This window comes from Etheostoma spectabile, chromosome 15 (assembly GCF_008692095.1).
Source record: "Etheostoma spectabile isolate EspeVRDwgs_2016 chromosome 15, UIUC_Espe_1.0, whole genome shotgun sequence".
Classification (NCBI taxonomy): Eukaryota; Metazoa; Chordata; class Actinopteri; order Perciformes; family Percidae; genus Etheostoma; species Etheostoma spectabile.
The window spans coordinates 25,135,758-25,155,268 of NC_045747.1; the positions used below are offsets into that span (position 1 = coordinate 25,135,758).

General features: G+C 42.5%; 1 protein-coding gene across 1 annotated transcript in view; it reads left to right on the forward strand.

The window, feature by feature from the left end:
* The first annotated feature begins 4,155 nt into the window (after positions 1-4,155).
* usp43b (ubiquitin specific peptidase 43b) overlaps positions 4,156-19,511 on the forward strand; it is an 82,769-nt gene continuing 67,413 nt past the window's right edge. The window contains exon 1 of the mRNA XM_032536544.1: positions 4,156-4,295. Coding sequence (XP_032392435.1) covers positions 4,233-4,295 — 63 coding nt within the window. The 5' untranslated portion in view covers positions 4,156-4,232. The remainder of the gene's footprint in view (positions 4,296-19,511) is intronic.

Below are 19,511 nucleotides of genomic sequence, written 5' to 3' on the forward strand. Positions count from 1 at the left end.
TCTAATGATGAGATTTTCAGCTTATTTTGAAAGTCCATTTTTTGTGGTGAAAAAACTGAAAATGGGTCAAATTTGACCCGAGGACAACATGAGGGTTAAGGCAAGGAATGAGAAGCTAATTGCCTGTATGTGTGAAATATTTCTCACACATTCGTTTTCTTTTGTGGGGGAATATAGCATAATTTTTAAAAATGTTGTCATTCTTTCAGGTGGGCGCTCAAACACTGCAGTTGAAACACTGAGCTATAAAGATTTGGATAAATGGTTGAAATGTATATAACATTAGCTAAATGATGTAGAAGATAAATGAAGGGTTTTCTTAGTTTGCCTTTATCTTTTAGTTTGATGATTACACACATTACAAACTGGCCAGTGGCCATCGAGCCACAAAGAGCAACACGGCATTAACCACAACCTCAATTATATCACTGAGACAATTGCCACCTTGGAAAGGCTGGAGGTAATTACTGTAATTACTTCGCTGCACAACTGCTTTAGGTTAGTGCGTGTCCATGGTGCTTATTGTTAATAGCAGAGCATTTCTGCTAATTATCCCTCACTTTTCAAAGGGCATCATTTGTGTGTGTGTGTTGTGTGTGTGTGTGTGGTTGTTGTGTGGTGTGTGTGTGTGTGTGTGTTGTGTGTGTGTGTGTTGTGTGTGTGTGTGTGTGGTGTGTGGTTTGTGTGGTCATCCGGAGAAATACACACGTTTTACGGTTATAATATATTATTCTAAAATTCAGACAACCTAACACTTCCCAGACTCAGGGGTGTCAGCTTTAGAGTGAAAAGAAATATTAGTGGCAACAAGCAGTTCAAAAAAGTGTCTCAATGTCCATCTGCTCTGGGTTCACATGCTCTTGATGTAATAAAAACATTGCTCAACAGAGACACACAGCTGTCCCGCTGGATTGGCTAAACGAGTAGCTCCATATCTGTTCACCTTTCGTATCCAGCGACCGACCTTTCTTGTTTTTGTGAGGATCCGGTGTTGGATTGCAACGCACATTACGTTTTGACTTTGAGAACTATGAGGAAAAGAAAGCTTCACTTTCAAGACGAGATCAGAAGAGAAGATTAGAGAACCTCATCGCTCTGCCAAGGCTCCACCAGCCGTTTTCCTCTGTTTTATGAATTTTTATGTTCACTTTTTGCACTTCTCAGTAACCAAATCTCAGCAGCTGCTTTGAAGACACAATCCTGGCTCGGCTTCCAACAAGTTATTACTCTGCTCATGCTGATCGGCCTTCTTTTCAAACGATTTGAAAGAAGAGTTGACGTGAGCGTACCGCTCTGCTCTGTGTTGTATTCTCACAACTGCAGCTTTATGTTGTGTGTTGTGTTTTGGATTGGAAACTTTTTGGGAAATGTCACGCACTTTAAAAAATTGACCTGGCAGGTGATTGGATGAAGCATGTTTCTATTACGTCTGCCATTGTTGTTTTTAAGTATGTTGCTAAAAATACATACAGAATGCATGGTTGGAGAATGGCCATGATGTTTTGATGTTTAACCCTTTTGTTGTCTTTCCCTCCACATGAAAAAAAAACACTTTTGTTGTCCCTATCTCAATGTTTATGTTGCTTTTCAAAAAGAACTGTTTTTTGGGGGGGTTTCAACATTTTTATTGTAGTTTTTGTCACTTTTTCCAGTATTTATTAAAACTATTCCCCCCCCCCCCCCCCCCCCCCCACCGCTAATTATCCCAGGAAAAAAAAAGAATGATGGGAAGTGATGCGTTCCGGCTTCACAGCGCTTTTCCTCCCGTCCCCGCCACGTACCGTACCACGCTGAGAGCGTCGCATGGCACGTATCAAATCAGAATCAGAATCAGAAATACTTTATTGATCCCCGAAGGGAAACTCTGTGTTGCAGTTGCACAAATAGTAAAATATAGTATAATAAAAAAAGAGTAGAAATCTAAATAAGAAATATAAGGAGTGTGGATATGTATGTTATTTACATAGTTAGGAATATTATGATACAGTATTTACATAATTAACACAATTAAGGAGTTGCAATGGTGAAAAGTAAATAATAATAATAATAATAATAATAGTAGCAGTTGAGATTGGAAGCATAATTTCCACGCTTTCTTTCTTTATCTCAAAACAATCACAACAACAAGACAAAACAAAATTGTAAAACCATAAATAAAACACAACCAATCAGAAATTAACCAAAAAAAAGGATTAGTTCAAGAAGGAGCAGGCAATAGCTTATTTGGTCCTGCTCCTTATTTCACAAAATCATACCATCACAAAGTCAACAGATATGCAAATACAGCACACAATCTTTCAGGTCTTACGATAACTAACAATACAACAATAACAATACTTTTAAATTACAATTCCATTCCTGTGTTTAGGTCTATTTTCTGTATTGGTCAAGTAATGATTTCTTTAATGTATTTATGTCTCTGTTTGATGTTATTGTTCAGTCCGTTCCATAAGTCAAACGATGCTTTTAACAGTAGTTCGCACAAGAGGTTGCTTAAACATACAATGTCTAATTAGACGATATCCCCCGTCTATTTACACATAAATGTGTGCAGTTTTGAATGTTACACTGTCCATAAATTTTCAGCAGATGTGAATTAGAAAAGAGATGATTGGTATGATCATAATACCCGGTGTGATTTAGTATCCTAATTGCTCCTTTTTGCAAAGCGCAAAACCGGTGTGACGGGCTTCTAGCTTCATCATCAGACATGCTACATCACGTAATGGTGTAATAGCTAAAAGAGGCATATCGCATATCAGTGGATTATGAAACAATGATTACAGTCTTCTGCTGCCTCTGCTATAATCTCTCATTACTGCCTGTGCTTCACCAGGCTGCCAGCTGTGGTTCATGTGGACTAATTCCTGCCTAATTGAGCCGTGTGCCATTCACATCTGAAGACACATTATATACTGTGTGAGAGCTGAAGAAGTCTTCAACCTACTTTTTAAGAAAAACGTTCTTTTTGATGTCAGATTTTTCTTGAAATGTAGTTTCTTGAGGAGCGAAAAAAAGGCCGCAATGCCCAAAAATAAGTTTTTGTTAAAACCATTTTTTTTGTTGTTTTTTTTAACTCTTAGACAAAGTCATATTTTGCAAATCTAAAATGACACCGCATCAGTCAGAGCGTGGGCCAGGTGGAGAAGGGGGAGCTGTGAATAGCGTTTGTGCCAATTTGCAATTCTGGGATTCCTGTGATCAGCGTTCTGTGGAGAAGGCCGGCTTAGAGCTGCCCAACCAACACACCCGAGCTGTCAAAACCAGCAAACAAGCAGTGCTTGAGATTCACATTTATTTTTGTTTGTTAGAGAATTCTTTTAGAAAAGAATATCTTAGCAAGACATTTTTATTTAGCTTTCTCCAGATAGCAGCTGAGGCTTTAAGTCTAACAAGCTGTCACATTATAAAAGCCAATTGAAACGCCACTGTTTTCATTTTCAGCGGAAAAATCTGTTTATGATAATGTATTCTGGTTGGTTGCAGCGTCATCACAAACTTAACAGTGTTTACCGCACCGAACCATGTTTGATGATGAACAACCCCCAGGTCCCCATCTATTATAACAATTGTCGACGTGTCTAAACATTAAAGCGTATGTGCGTTTTGTGTGCTGTACGAATCCACTTTGCTAGTTTACAGGCAAAAAAAAATAGGTCGTCTGGTGGAAAAAAAGTCCTGGTACCTAACGGTACTTTTTTTTGTTTTCTTTTCTTTTATATCATCTTGTTGGGTTGAAGCAAGCTTATGCGTTACCAAAAGGTGACGTGAATCTGCCAGACTACTGAGTGGTCGGAGAGATCGTCACCAGTCCTGCGTCATCATTGCTCCTCCAGCTTCTTTGAAAAAATTGTCTTCTGGCAAACAGCCCATCGAGAATCAGACAAACACACCTCGACCAACTGCTGTGTGTGTGTGTGTGTTGCGTTGTCGCAATGACGACCAGCCACCTCGTGCCCTCCCGCATGAGCGGTACTACGGCCACAGAAGGGCAACAACGTGGTTGGGATGGCGATTAGACCTTGCTCAGGTTTTGCTAGGCCCGGTGACAAGATAGGCCCTAATCTCATAATAGTATGTAGCTGTAAAAAAAAGGGACCCTTTTTTGATTTATCAATTGTTTTCCTCTCTCCAGACTATTTCTTTCTCAACGTTTAAGGCGCACCATTACGCACGCAGGCTAATGTCCCACATGACGCCTGGAAGTCCACCATGCTGCGCGTGGCGCGTCCATGAACCCAGAATCGTCAATTCTGGCCCGCCACATAACAACAAAACCAAACGCTCCCGGGAAGGTAAGACTCGGGAAGGACCGCTGCAGCGGCGCCGGGGTAGCTCCCTACGTAGAGCACTCCACCTATGTACACCACGGGATCATGTCCGCCTTTGCCCTTGCTGCATTCGTTCCCCTCTCTCTGTCCACTAATCATGCTTCACTTTCTAACACAATACAGGCCTTAACTGCCAAAAAATATCTTAAAAACGAAGGCTGTGAATTGGTTGGTCATCTTTTTTTTAAATCAATCTTATCCAATCCGATCTTCCCTTCCTATTTCGTTCTTATCATTCTGGCATATTATAAGTTTTATAAAGCCACACTAAGAGCGCAGCTTACTGTGCTCCGTGGCTCAAACACAACCAAGCTAGTACAGCGGCCGTACAGACACCCAAACTTGCGTGTTTATTGGAACCACGTGATCGAATTGGCAACACACCAATTATCCAAACTCAATAAAATTTGCTTGGTTTTATGTTAAATTTAGCCACTAGTTTTATCTTGTGTTAAAATCATGGCTAACATATGCTATTTCTAATAGTTTTTAAATTTTTGTTTTATTTCTTTAAATCAACTTGCGACCCCCCCCTCTCTGGCTCGCGACCCCCCCTGTGGGTCCCGACCCCCACTTTGGGAATCACTGGTCTAGAAGACCTTGTTCTGCAGTGCTGCTTTCATGCCACCCAAACCGGTGTGGCAGTCTCTGGTGTGCCACCTTCCTCTGATCTCTCGTTTGCGGACACGGCGAGTCCAGTGTGGTGATTTGGTGTTTGATTTTGTCTCAGGACGTCTCCTCCTCCAGGACAGGCCTGCAGGCGCGCTGCATCCTGATACTAGTTGCATGAAACTTTGAACTGCTCCGGCATGAGCCATTAATTTGTAGTTTTCATGTATTATTAAACACATTTTTACTTTTGAGAAAATAGGAATCCTTCCTTTTTTTTCTTTAGTTTCAGTGGGGTGATAACCAGTGGCATAATTCATGAGAAGCGCTACACTTGCTGTTGGTGAGTCATTGCTAATAAATCTCCTCAAACTCAGTGCCCTTTGTGTCCCGAGGCACTCACTGCAATGATTTATTCTATTGTTTCATCATTAATGGGATCGGGAGATATTGAGATGAGGAAGTCTCACACTCCCGGGGCTATACGTTGGATTCGTTCAGATGTAAAACCCCTGTTGTGACCAACACGCGACCTTTCCTTGCACTGACTACTTGTATCAATTAAAACAAAGAAAAGGCTTTTTTCTTTCTGGAATGCACTGTCAGCACAGTTTTTTTTTTTTTTAAATGATTGTAAAGCCAAGGTTGTGTCGATAGTTTTAGTCCGTGGGAGAAAGCCCAGCTCTTGCTTATGTGTATCATTTACTCCTCTTTTAAACACTTTTATCCTTCCATTAGCATGTGAGTAAACCAGGCAGTGTGACAAATGAAGTGATAGTGAGAGAAATTTCTGTGTAGGGTTTTTCCTGCATAGAAGAATTTGTGCACCCCCCCCAAAAAAGAGGTTTTAGCCAGCCCCAAATGGAAATTGCCAGCGCCAAAATGGAAAACAAATGAGAATAAAATTAGCAATTCAAATCATCTCCCAATGTAGTTGAAAGCAATTTAGCCTAAAAACCTGTTGAACAGGCAGAACATAAACTTAAATATGAAAGCTAATCTTAATTTTACCATCCAGAGTCAGCCTGTACCGGACTCTCCCAGCCGCTTTAACGGTAATATTTAAATATTATTTTTTAAACAGTTTTTTTTTTAAAATTGTTTCATTTTCTCAAGCATAAAAATATATTTTTGTTCAGAAATAACAGGAAAACGCATTAATTTCTATCAAATAAGATCTTTGCTGTACTATATACTGAGTACACTTTAATAAGTTTTTATTTATTGCGATATTCAACGTTATTGCATATTTTCCATGTATCGGGCGGCGCTAGTGTCCAGCTCCCTGTAGCCATTGATACATTTTACTAGAAAACCCCCTCAGGTTTCTGTTCATCCAGAATACTCTGGTATACTCACATGAACTGAGCTGAGCGTGTTCTTGGGATCTGAGTTGCCCTTTTAATTCAGAACGAGAGTCAACAATGGGGTGAAGTGGAGGGATGGGGCCGGGGGGTCATGACAGGAGGTTAGGACTGGAAAGCTGCTGATAAGGTCGGCCATGATGAGTCGGCACCACCTTAGAAAACGCTGCCGCACCGTGTTAACACCCAGAGAGCCGGTGAGATGTGGAGGACATAACACTTATATAAAATATAAAAAAAAACTGAATGACTCTGTATGATGGTGTCTGCATCATGATTCATTTAGGTGAAGGAACGGATGGGTTTGCAGAATCCTGTCCCTGATTGGATGAAAGCCAACGTCATAAACATTTTTAATATCTAGTTACTTATGTATCCAATGCTAGCTGGAGGGAACACAAAAGTGGAGCTGACATCAGCTGCGTCCGATGACGCTAAACTAAAGTTGGGTAGTTCTCTGGGCGGGCCAAGCAGAGAAAAGGGAGGTAACCTTGTCCCTTATGACCTCATAAGGAACAAGATTCCTGCTCGGCCCATCTGAGCTTTCATTTTCTCAAAGGCAGAGCAGGATCCCCAGGGCTCGGTTTACACCTATCACCATTTCTAGCCTCTGGGGGACCATAGGCAGGCTGGGGGAACGCATAGTAATGTTAAAAAATAAAGAGACGTTTTCATGCCATGGGACCTTTTAAGTGATCCCCCTACTTTTCATCTAGTGATGCAAAGCAGATGATTGGTACCACCAACAATGAGACCAGGAATTTAAGTTCCTTTTCCAGAGAAAAGCAAAAAGAATTGTTAGGTTGAACATTGGTTATTTGCATTAGTTGCAGGAATGTAGAATGCTGAACTATAAGGCAAATCTCTCAATTAATGAACAGTCTTTTGTTTGTACTGTCTTTGTGTTCATAAGCTGTGGGTAGTAACTAAAAGTGATTGCAGCTACATGCAGAGTATGCAAAGCATATCATATTTGTGGAAAGGAGTGCATTGATGCAACAGATTGAATCTTGTTAGATCAGTAAACAGATGTCTAAGTTTTACATGTTGAGCTGCTGGAGGTCCAGCTTTGTATGAAAAATTCATCTGCAGTATTAGCCTCCCACTTACAGACTATGATTAGTCCCTACCCGTGTTATTCTTTGTGCCATTTTGTGGGACTGTGAAAACCTCTGATGTGTTTAATTAGGGATCATTTCAGAATAATACTGTGCTGTAATAGAATATTCTGCATTGGAATAAATGTGCCTCGTCGTGAGGGACAGAGAGAGAGAGAGAGAGAGGGAGAGCAGTACGATGGCCTCTGTCCAGAGCAGAAAATCTCTTGTGACAGTTGTCTCTTATGTTTGTCCAGGCCTTCTGCCATCAGCCAGTGTGGGCTCTTTGCAGACACCAAGGTTGTCATGGATTTCAGTTTTATCAGTGAGGAAACATGTGGCCAGATAGGCCTCTGCTCAGTATCAGGAATGGGGAGGGAAGTAATTCCAGTAATTCTGCCTCCCCATGAATCATGGTCTACTCCTTGCCTTATTCTTTGCTTCGTGCCTTTGGCTAGCTCTTACATATTTTTCCCCCTCGGTAAATTTTTCCTGGTAAGGGCCTGGGGTTGCAGTCTGCTTCAATGCCCCACCAAAAAGGGAGCTTTGTGGGGGGCAGCGGGGGCCTCACTAAAGGGGCAAAAAGAAAGGAGCTGCAAAAAAATTGTCTTTTACATAAAAAGGGGTTTTTAACATCAATAATTAATTTAATTTTTTTAAAAGGGGCTTTTCAAGGAAAAAAAAACTTTCTTTGTCCCCCAAAAATGTTTTTGGGGGGTTTCCAGTAGCAGAGCTATCTTCGTTAAATTTTAAGATTTTTTTTTTCTGTGTGCTTTTACTTTTTTAAAATCCGGGCAATTTGCCTTTTTTCGGGCTTTTTTTTTTGTCAAAACCGTAGAGGGAAGAATAGAACTGTGGGGGCCCCTTGTAAATTATGGGGTCAAACCCTACTCTCTTTTAAAGTGCTCGAGATATTAATTGATACTATAAAAAATTTGAATTGAATTAACACGGTGACAACACCTTCACTCCCCATCCCAATTCACACCCACGGGTTTTATGTACGTGTCAGGGGAAAACCAAGAACAATTGTCTGCCTTTAAACTTTTCCTTTAAAAAATCATGGATGTATAGTGTATTTTGTATAGGTGTATAAGTTAAAATTCGGGAAGTATTTAGGGCAACATTTTTTTCCAAAATTTCTCCGTTTTTGTGGCTTGGAAACGCCAAGAAAGTGTGGACGCAAGGCAGAAACTAAAAAAAGATTTCTTTTTAAAAGCACTAGGGGTGTCTACCCCCAAATCACACCCCTTCTTGAATTTGAAAAGAAAAATTCGGATTATTTTTGGGGGCTTTAAATAGTTTTTTTTTGGGTTTTTCACCTCCGTTTTTAATTTTGGGCGCGGCCACCTTTTACCCGGGGCTCTGCTGCTGCGGGCGGGCGGGCAAGCCCTCCGGGGTTCACACCCCCGGCGGGAATGGGAGGCTTTCCGGGGCCGTTTCCCAGTCACACACCGTTCCCGTTCCAGCCAAGATCGGAAAAGCCACCCCTCTTCTGCTGCCAGTTCGGGACCTTTTTGGGCCTAGCAATTTTTTTTTTAAAGCTGTGCTTTGTTTACCATTTAGCCCAAAAAGGGCCAGAGCCCAGGGAAAAAGTTAGGAAGTTAGGAAGAAGGTTCACAGCCCCCCTCCCCCCCCTTTCCCCCCCCGGCTGGCGGCGTTCCCAAACACTGAATGTCAGGGTGTTTGGGCTAAAAGTATTTTTGTATTTGCGGGTGGGGGTTTTGACACTCAAATCCTGCGTCCACACCACGCAGACACCTACACCCAAAAGGGAACTTTTACCGCGGGAATTTCCCCCCCGTGGCTTTGACTTAATTTTTGGTCTACATTCGCCCCCTTGTTTTTTGATTTTTTCCCACTCAAAAACCCCAGAGAAATTGGGGGGAGGTTCCCCTCTCTCTCTCTCTCCTCCCCCCTTTTCTATGTGAATGTGGCTCTTTTGAAAGTCCAGGGGAAAAAAGGGGATTGTTGGGGCACCCCTAGTAAGAAAGGAAGGTGGACTAAGTCCCTTTTGCATACGTGCCAAGTGATGGGAACGAAACGCAAAAAGTGACGCCAGAGAGGGGGGAAACGGAAGAGAAACCCTTTTTGGGTTTCTATAGGGCCCAAAAAAACTGCTGTAAAATGGGGAAATTTTTCCTTTTGGGAAAAATGTGCCCTCCCCCGAAAATGGAAATTGGGTTTTACCAAGCTAGGGGCTATTGGTTTTTTTTTGAAGAAATTTTTGGCTGATTCTGGTTCGGGCCGGGGGGGGTCGTTTTTCCCCCCCCCCCAATAAACGGCCCCGCTCACTGATAAGAAAAAAACACTCATTTCGGGTAGCCCCATGATGTGATGAAAACTCCCATGCTATAAAAAAACTGCACCGAGCAAGACCTCTCCCAAAACCCCCCACTGCCTAAAAAAAGAATAAATCATCAGAGCCAGCGGCTCCATAATAAAAACATGGTTGATCTGGTCCTCTGAAGTAGCCTTACTGTACCTGTTGCTCCGCTCCCTCCTGCAGCATTGCTCTCCATCTCTGTTGCTTCTGCTAATCCACATTCAGACCCACAGCTGGCTTGTTGTTCTGTTGATTAGTTCCATAGATTCATTATCCATGTCTATGTCTTCATCCTCCTCTTGCTTGTTTTGTTCTTCCTCTTCCTCATATTCCTCGCTGTCCTGTCTTTCTCCCTGTTGTGCTGGCTTAAAGATGTGTTGCTAACATTAGTGCTAGCAGTATTAGCGCAAGTTCAAGCTGAAGCTGCACTTGATTTTAAAAACAAATCGGTCAGTTTGACCACACTGACGCAGATGCGTTCTGCTTATTTTTGTCTTAAAATTCCCAAAAGTCATTGCTTCATTTTAACTTTTTTGCAAACAAATAATCAAATAAATGCAGGGAGATTTGTTTTATTTCAAGTCATGCCCGTTTTTGAACAAACTAATCTAAAAGTTTGTGGCTGTAGATTGTAGAGGGTAACCATGAGTGTGATATAAAGAGACTTGTATGTGGTATAAATACTCATCAGATTACTATACTGATAGGTGTGTTGGATTTGGAGAAGTTGGCCAAAGAAAATTATTATTGATGCTTAAAAGCATAGACGGTTAAAGAAGTGGACCAACAGACCCCGCTGTTCTGGACGGAGACCGGTGAAGGAAAATAGAAGCACTTTTCGGGTGATGCTGAGCGTTACTGCGCAGCCTCCAACTGAGCTTAATGGCGTAGATGTGACGTGAGCAACCCGTCTGAAAGCTGTAAGTCTTCTGGTAGCTGTGCAAGAGAAATCTCAATCATTCCCAATCAGCAGAGACGGAGAGCGTAGGTTATGTTAGGAGATAACATAGGCAAAGGCTACTACTGCTAACTAACATGCTAGTTAACACTAGTAATTAAACCTAAACAGCTAACAGTCCAAACTGTCTGCTTCTCCGGACATAACCTCCTCCATAACCTAAACTACAAGGTAATGGAGCCTTTTATACACTGTCGTGTTTCTTTAGAAATAAACAACAGACATATAGTCTTGAAACGCTTCAGGTGTAAAGTTATTCACCGCCAAGATGAATGGCAGTCAATGGGATGCTAACTGCAGGTGATGGCTTCGTAGCATTAAAAAGGCGCCATGGGAGCTACGCTTAGAGAGGAGAGGCTCACCCCCTTGCTTAAAAGGGGGCCGAGAGAAATATCGGCTGCCGTTTACAATTATGGAGCCACGTGGCTATGACAATTGGTTCTCTGATTGGCTGGTCGGCCCAAACGGCCCACTCCCAACCTGAAGAAGGCACTCCATCGGTTTCCAGCTGAGAACCATGGCCTCAGATGTAGAGGTGCTGATCCTCATCCCAGCCGCTCCACACTCAGTTGCGAACCGATCCAGTGAGCGCTGAAGGTCCCAGACCGACGACGCCATCAGGACCACATCACACGCAAAAAAGCAGCGATGAGATCCTGAACCCACCGAACTGCAACCCCTCCCCGCCCTGACTACGCCTCGATACCCTGTCCATAAATACTATAAACAGGATTGGTTGCAATGGTTGAGTGCAGCCCCGGCGGAGGCCAACCCTCACCTGGAACGAGTCCGACTTACTGCCGAGAACCCGGACACAGCTCTCGCTTTGGTCATACAGAGATTGGATGGCCCTGAGAAGAGACCCTCTCACCCCATACTCCCGCAGCACCTCTCACAGTGTCTCCCAGGGGACCCGGTCATACGCCTTCTCCACATTCCTGTGAAGTGGTATTTCTGATATGACTCAGTTTAACAACAGCATCTAGATAGTACGATCACATTAAATAAAGTATTAAAAAATATAGGAAAAATCCACTGAAAATAGGATATTTCTGTGAACAATCTGCGATTAGAAACCATTATTTCAGCATTTATCTTGTCAAAAAACTGTAAATATAAAAATAAAGAGGGATAAATAATTAAAAAAACCCAAAAAACAAATTTTACACCAATATCCACATTGGATTAATCACTGTCTTCACGATCAGCTAATCGCATCCTTTCAAATTTGATTTGATTTATTTTATTTTCACAACAAAAAAATTTAAACCGTGTTATGTTTCACAAAAAGATGTGATGGAAAATTGCCAAAAAAAACATCAAGGGGCTTTTAATAAGTGGCAATCTCCATAGAAACAATTATATTTAACAAGTTACAAAACCATTTATAAATCATGTAACAAAAGAAAAAAAAAAAAATCATGATTTTGATGTGAAAAACGATTAATTGTTCAGCTTTTTTTCCCTGTGTTGCTTTATTAAAGAAGTCACGACACATAGCAACTATTTATAGTCCGGGGAGTTAGCGACCGCAGCTCTCCGCACCGCCGCCATGGGCACATCCCTGATAGGGGTTGATAAGCCTGGTCCTCATCCTCCTCCACGTTAACAGCACAGCAGTCACAATGTTATTCACTTCGCTCCTTTTCCTTTCCTCCGCCCACAGATGGGATTTGTTCGGTATGGGTGGCTGTGTGCTGAAATTAGACAATGACCCAGACACCGTACCAAGGTTTTTAAAAGTGATTTCTTTTTGCTCATTGGTTTCTTTTCACTCTTTACATACACTACGTACATGCCCAGAAATGCACCTCTAACCCACAGTGGAACTGTGTGTGTGTGTGTGTGTGGTGTGTGTGTGTGTGTGTGTGTGTTGTGTGTGTGTGTGTGTGTGTGTGTGGTGTGTGTGTGTGTGTGTGGTGTGTGTGTGTGTGTGTGTGTGTGTGTGTGTGTGTGTGTGTGTGTGTGTGTGTGTGTGTGTGTGTGTGTGTGTGTGTGTTGTGTGTGTGTGTGTGTGTGTGTGTGTGTGTGTGTGTGTGTGTGTGTGTGTGTGGTGTGTGTGTGTGTGTGTGTGTGTGTTGTGTGTGTGGTGTGTGTGTGTGTGTGTGTGTGTGTGTGTGTGTGTGTGTGTGTGTGTGGGTGTGTGTGTGTGTGTGTGTGTGTGTGTGTGTGTTGTGTTTTGTGTTGTGTGTGTGGGTGTTGTGTGTGTGTGTGTGTGTGTGTGTGTTTTCCTCTCCGCTCTCCTGTTTGATTATGTCTGCCCTGCCAAGCTGAAATGGCTTCCTGTGGCTCAGAGCCACCCAGCTGGAAAAGCAGCTTGAAAGGAAGGGTCCAAATATGACTACTCTGTGTTTGAGGACCTCTCTCACCTCCGACCCAGATCAGCGGTGATTGGCTAAGAGCCTTAAGCCCCCAACCGATGCGAAGATGAGAGTTGTCTGTATATATGAGTCTAATGTCTGGCCCACACTAAAAGATTTAAAAAATCTTAACAGATGTTGAAAATGGGACAGACTCCACTCAAAAGTGGAACATATCGCATTCAAAAATAACCAGTTGTTGATATCACAAAACAGGAAATATTGAGTATACAAAGATGGCAACAACGGAAGAACCGTGCTGCTATGGGTTTAATCAGTCCTTACACATAATAGGAAAACATCCAAATGTGGAACTGTTAAGCATGTTTTGCTACAGTGTAAAAGAATAATAATGGATACTTTTATTTATCCCACAAGGGGAAATTGAAAAAGATTATATCGTGCAGAAAGGAAGATTTGCTATCAGTGGTTGTCAGAGTTGAGCAGTATCCAAATCTTGAGATAAATGGATATTTTTTTTTTTTATTGGCCATTATAAATGCCTATACCGATATGTTGGGAAATGCCTAGTCCCCAGGGAAGCCAGGTTGCCCCCCCCCCCCCCCCCCCCCGGTGGTAGTGTCTGTTGCACTGTAGCCTTAGCGCTGTAGACGATCTCCGTTTCCTACCACCCTCTCTCTCTCTTTCCCTCCCTTCCTTATTTCGTGATCAGCCAATCAGTGCTATGAGCTCCGTATGAGCGCCGCTCTCCCACAGAAGCCTGGCCTGGGTAAAACAAGACTAGACTGTGTCCTTGGCTGTCGTCCGTGTTCCCCACATACGGTACAACAGGATATCACAACGTAAATATTGAACATCTTTATATAATTTGCGATTTGAAGTCGGTGCAGCCAGAATGGACCTCCACAAGCAGATCGTGGGATGTAAAGAACACTGTAACAAAACCTCACACCACAGTAAAATCTAGCAAGATTATCTTTAGAACCATCAATCGGGGATTTGTCTGGATGAGGGATTCTGGGGCAATTGGGCCCAAAACCGGCTTGATTCTCTTGTGGCATGTACCCCGTAGAAAATATGTCCGTGTTCTATGTTTTAATAGTCAGCGTCTCTCTTATCTGACATGGAGGTTGTTTTCAAGGCCATGCTTGCTTCCTAAAAAGGAAAACACTGGTTTTGTTTGCTTGGGGTTGCTCACTGTGACACAGACACAATTAAGCTGCAACTATCTATATCACTTAAACTAAGTGTTGTTTAGAACCAGCGGTGATGCATCGTGTTGTCTGGAGCAGTGGAAGGACATTTCTTTAAACTGCACTCATGCTCTGCAGGGAGCCCGGCCCAGAAAACATGTTCTCATTAAGTTGTGGAGAGCTTTTGAAATAAAAGGAAACCAAATTACTATTTGCTTTGGGGGGGGGATGTTGACTTCTCAGAGAGGCTACGTGGGTCTAATTACTTAATAAGTTAAACAGTCGGCAATTAAAAGTTAACATTGGCAGCGCACAGTTGTTTGAATTCTTATAGATTTGTCTTTAAACGTGCCTTCAAGCTCTTCATCTCGTTTTGCAGAGAAATATATGGTTAAATCAACAGACTGATTTGTTATTTAATCTAAAGAAATTCCCTCGCGCACCCATCACTCCCAACCCTGCTGGGGTTGATTGGCAGGCAGCACCCACTCCCAACCATGTAAGGAATACAGATATGCTGAGTGGAGGCTTTCCAGAGTGTGTGTCGATCCATTGCCTGAAACCAGGCTGACTGCAATGATTTAAACAGTTGTTGATAGAAATGATTTAAGCAGGGAGGCATGCCTTTCACGCCAAGTCCAGTTTTAATGTGTTATCTTGAGTTAAATTGAATCTGCCTGTGAGGATTTATGGATTAAAAAAAAAAAAAAAAAATCAATCTGGCCTCACCAAGAAATGTCAGTTTAGAAAAAAACTTTAATTAAATACAAATAGAAAAGTTTGTAGTTCTGCAATATTACTCTTTTAAGCCTTATTAATGCTTTCACTGTTCGTGAATATATATATATATATATATTTCTGTTTGCAATGGCCATTAAACTCAACCTCTGTGGCAGGTACCAGAGGCTCCTGTCGTGTGGGTGTGGGTGGTGATTGGTGTGTGGGTGTGTGGGTGTGTGGGTGTGTGGTGATTGATGTGTGTAGTGTTCCTATCCTCATCTGCGTCGCCACAGAAGCAGGAGGGTAATAATAAACCTCATCATCTCGGGAGGCCGGCGCGCCTTCATTAGAATTAATTTCCCCCCCAGCTTCTCCTGCTGCTCTCTTAAAGGCGGGACGCATCTTCTAAAGAGACAGCTCACAAAGTCGCATTCACCAGTAATGCCGTCGGTACAATAGTTTTCAATTATATTTCTCCCAAGTTTTCTTCGATTTTAAGTGAACGCTGTTTTCAACAGTGTGTATGTTGCAGGCTCCACTCGACCCACTGGGCTCCGATGTTTGTTATACCTTATTAATATGAAGCTCATATCGTCCCCAACTGAAACAAAAGTGTAATATTGATGTTACCATGGCCTGATTGTTGCTCATATCCCAGTCTGGATCAACGGAAGTATATTTCCTGGATGATTGTCTGACATTAGATGTCCCACACCTTCTCAGACTCTGTTCGATATGGGGAACAACAAACTTTGAGCTAGAAAACTACTCGCTGAAAATGGCAAGTTTTGAAGAAATATTGGACAACAAGGCCGGCCTGCTGGGTTCTTTCGAGGAATGATTGCAAAGAACATTTCAATCAGGAGAGACATGTTTGTGTCTGCATGGCTCCGTCTTTTTCCTTGAGACCAAAACCTACCTGCCTAACATGCAGCAGCTCCTCCTTTTCCTCCAGTTCAGGTGCTGTTGGGGCTAAGACGTAGCAAAGGGCCCCAGGTCGGACTCAAACCCGGGCCACTGCAGGACTCAGCCAACATGGGGGGGCTTGATCTTACTGGGTGAGCTAGAGGCCGCCCTCTGAATGTTCATTGTCAACAAGATGTAACATCAGTCCTCGTTTTCTGAGCTGTTGTCTTTCATCAAGTTTCAAAACGGACTCAACAAACAAAGTGCAGGAAAAGTTCAAATCAGTGTAATCTCTGATTTGCTCTTTTTTTTCTTCCAAAACTCTATTAGCATTTTTTCAAGAACGCCAATTTTCAGGGCCATTGTGAATAGTGTATAGGACAAAAATAAGGTAAAATGTATATATAAAAAATAAAAATAGTAAATATTAAAATAAAATAAAAAGGGACAGTGAAGCATGTATAAAAGTAAGCTAAGTCTAAGTATGTGCATGGCTACCTATACACGCATACATCCACACCCACAGACCTAAATACACACAGATATTCACTGCACTTATGCAAAAATGTTATTGTATAAAACAGATGCATGCAACAAACATAACATGGTCTTCATTGTTTCTTAAATACAGGGATGATTACATTAACACCATAATCCAGTCAATTTACAAAGGAATGACATTGCAGTAAGCCTATGGTGCTGAGTTCAATGTTAGAAAGTTGGAACAAGGGCAGTCAGCGTCACTGAGGTGCACAGTAATGTTTCCACATACTCCAACTCTAAGCCACTGTCTTCATTTAGGACTGTCTTTGGTCAGATTATTTGGGTGGTTAGCAAAAGGCTTTGGGTCAAATCCACGTCATATTCATTCATCGCTCACAACCCTCGGCTCATGTGCTGCTTTTAAAATGTGACTCATTCACGTCACACGGAAAACAAAAATATTTTTCAACGTTCTCAACGCGTTAGCGTTCGACACTGCCCCACGCTGTCAGTCAGAAAGTGTGTTGACGACATTTTAGGCCACAAGAACAGAGCCTTCCACCTGACCAGCCCCTCATTTTTTCTTCTCTTGTCTTTGTTCCTGTAACCGTTGTCTGTCTGATCCATCACAGCTTTTTTTTGTCGTTCCCCCCCCCCCCCCCCCCCCCCCCCCCCCCCCCCTTTTTTGTCTCCTTCATTTCTGTCATTAGGTTCTTGCTCTCAGACGAGCAGAGGCAGCATACACGCTGCCTCCACAATGACTTTCTGCTTCCATCTCTGGAGAGTGGGATTCAATGAGCAGCCTTTGTGACTGGCCTAACATGATAAACAGGATACCACGGCTACCAGTGTACAACCGTCATACTTGATTTTCATTTTCGACTGGCACTTCTGTCTCATGATTTTGAAATCAGAAGAACATTTTCATCATGTGTTGTTGGGACGCTATCGATCGTCATCATCTGTTTAAACAAGTAAGATGAAGCTGATTTTATTGTTTGGGTTCACACGTTTGCAGTTGGTTCTGCAGGAGTGTTCAAAGGAAAGACGCCAAGTAGATTAAAACGGAGCAGCATTTCAGTCTGAAACTAGAAGGAAGAAATTATTAGAATCAACCCGTAAAGACTGCGGCGTCCCAAGCTGGTAGAGCAGATTGGTGATTTAATTCCTCACTTATGTCTTTGAGCAAGACACTGAATCCCAAATTGTAAAATTGTCTGTACCAAATTTTATGGAAATGCATCCCATCGCGGTTGAGACATGTCAAGAAAAATCAAAAATTGTAATGTAATCTCATGGTAATGTCGCGTAGCAAGACCTGAGTCAGCGCTGGAGAATGGTCTGGCTGCACCCGTTATCATTCTGCTCGCGGGTCGTGTTACCCTTACGCAAGGGACGCTGATTTATGAAACGCTATGGTTGGTTTTAGAGGGTAAGACTAAACAACCTACATCGTCCTAGTCCCGCAATGCCAGACTTATCTCCACAGGGCTGGGGAGTAGAGCCCGACTGATAAAGGATTTTTAAGACCGATACTTATACGAATATTTAGTTATTTAAAAATCCGATATGCCGATATATCGGCCGGTATATATTTAAAAAAAAATCCAGAAACGAACAGATTTCCCTAACATTAGATATTTGTAGTTATTTAGGAGTTCTCACTTAAATAATATGATAATAATTTGTTTTATTGAAACAGGAACATTAAAATATGTTAAAGTTCTGATTAATAAAATGTATAAAATCGGTCAGGCTCTACTGTGGAGTACCAGTGCGTTCCATTACTCGGAAGTCGGTTCTTTCAGGGTCAGAAACACGCGCCCTGACCTCGGATTTTCTGAGCACAGAACTCGGACAACATCGCAGTAGTCCGAGTTCAAATTCCAACATGGCTGCCCCGTGCATCAACAGTAGTGAAAATTGTAGTTACATACAGTTTATTAGCCCTTTTGTCCAATTTGTGTCTCACTAAATCACACAGTGCTGTCTGTCTTTTATCTGTAAAAGTTGCTATGCACAAAAAAAAGCTAAATGTGTTATTAACAGATGCATAAAAAAACCACTCTGAGTTGTTTGCATTTCTTTAAACCAATCGCAATCATCTTGGGCGGAGCTAAGCTCCGGACGCAGCGACGGTGACTCTGCAAAACGGTCTCTGGAAGGAACTTGTATTGGTGGAACAGTCGCACCCCGCAAAAAGAAAACGTTACATGGGGGTGTGCATACAATATTGAATGAGGTTAACTGTAACCTGAGCTATTTAAATTAGCTGGATACATGTTTTAAATGTCATTAGGTCCTACCTGTGTATCGCCGTGTGTACATCGTCCGCAGCAGTCCCACCAATCGATCCCAGAGAGGAAACGCCGTAAACATATTCTTGGTAAATCTTTACAATCTTTCCCCGAAAGAAGCCAGCAGGCCGGCCTTTTTGCACGATTAAAAGTTTCTTCAAAACTTGCCATTTTCAATGTGTAGCTCGCTAGCTCGAAGGTGGTTGTCGTCGTCGTCGTCGTCGTCGTCGTTGTTGTTGTTGTTGTTGTTTGAGAGGTGCAACACACAGAGAGCGAAACATCTGACGGGCCATTATCCTGGAAGTGATCTGTCCCTGATCCAGGCTAACGTCGCAGTCACTGCAGTCTCTCAGTTACAACCCCGAGGTCAGTTTGAGTCCATGCACAGATGTCTGGGCACTCTGCATGCTCAGACAAATACCCTCCACCCAGTAGTGATGGCTCATGATGGGGAATGATGGGCCGGGGGGTGGGGGGGGAAACCTTCCATCGTTGGTATCATTGGAGCTATTTATAGAGAGGTACGCACGCAACAGGAGGCAGTGTTTGAAGGAGACTGTCAATTATTTATCAACGCTCTGGATGCCAGGTGTGTGTGCACTACTTTGACTTTCAGTTACTCAATAACACTATCTTTTCTTTCGCTCCATCTCCTCCTCTTTATCGACACACAAAGACGGACACACACACACCTCTCTCCCTCTCCTGCTCTCTCTCTCTCTCTCTTTCACCTCTCTCTCTCCTCTCTCTCTCTCTCTCTCTCTCCTCTCTCTCTCTCTCTCCCTCTCTCTCCTCTCTCTCTCTCTCTCTCTCTCTCTCTCTCTCTCTAACTGTATCTCTCTCTGTCTTTTACGATCACTGTGGGGATTTAGGTGCTGTTGGCTCTTGTTCTCAATCACTCCTCTA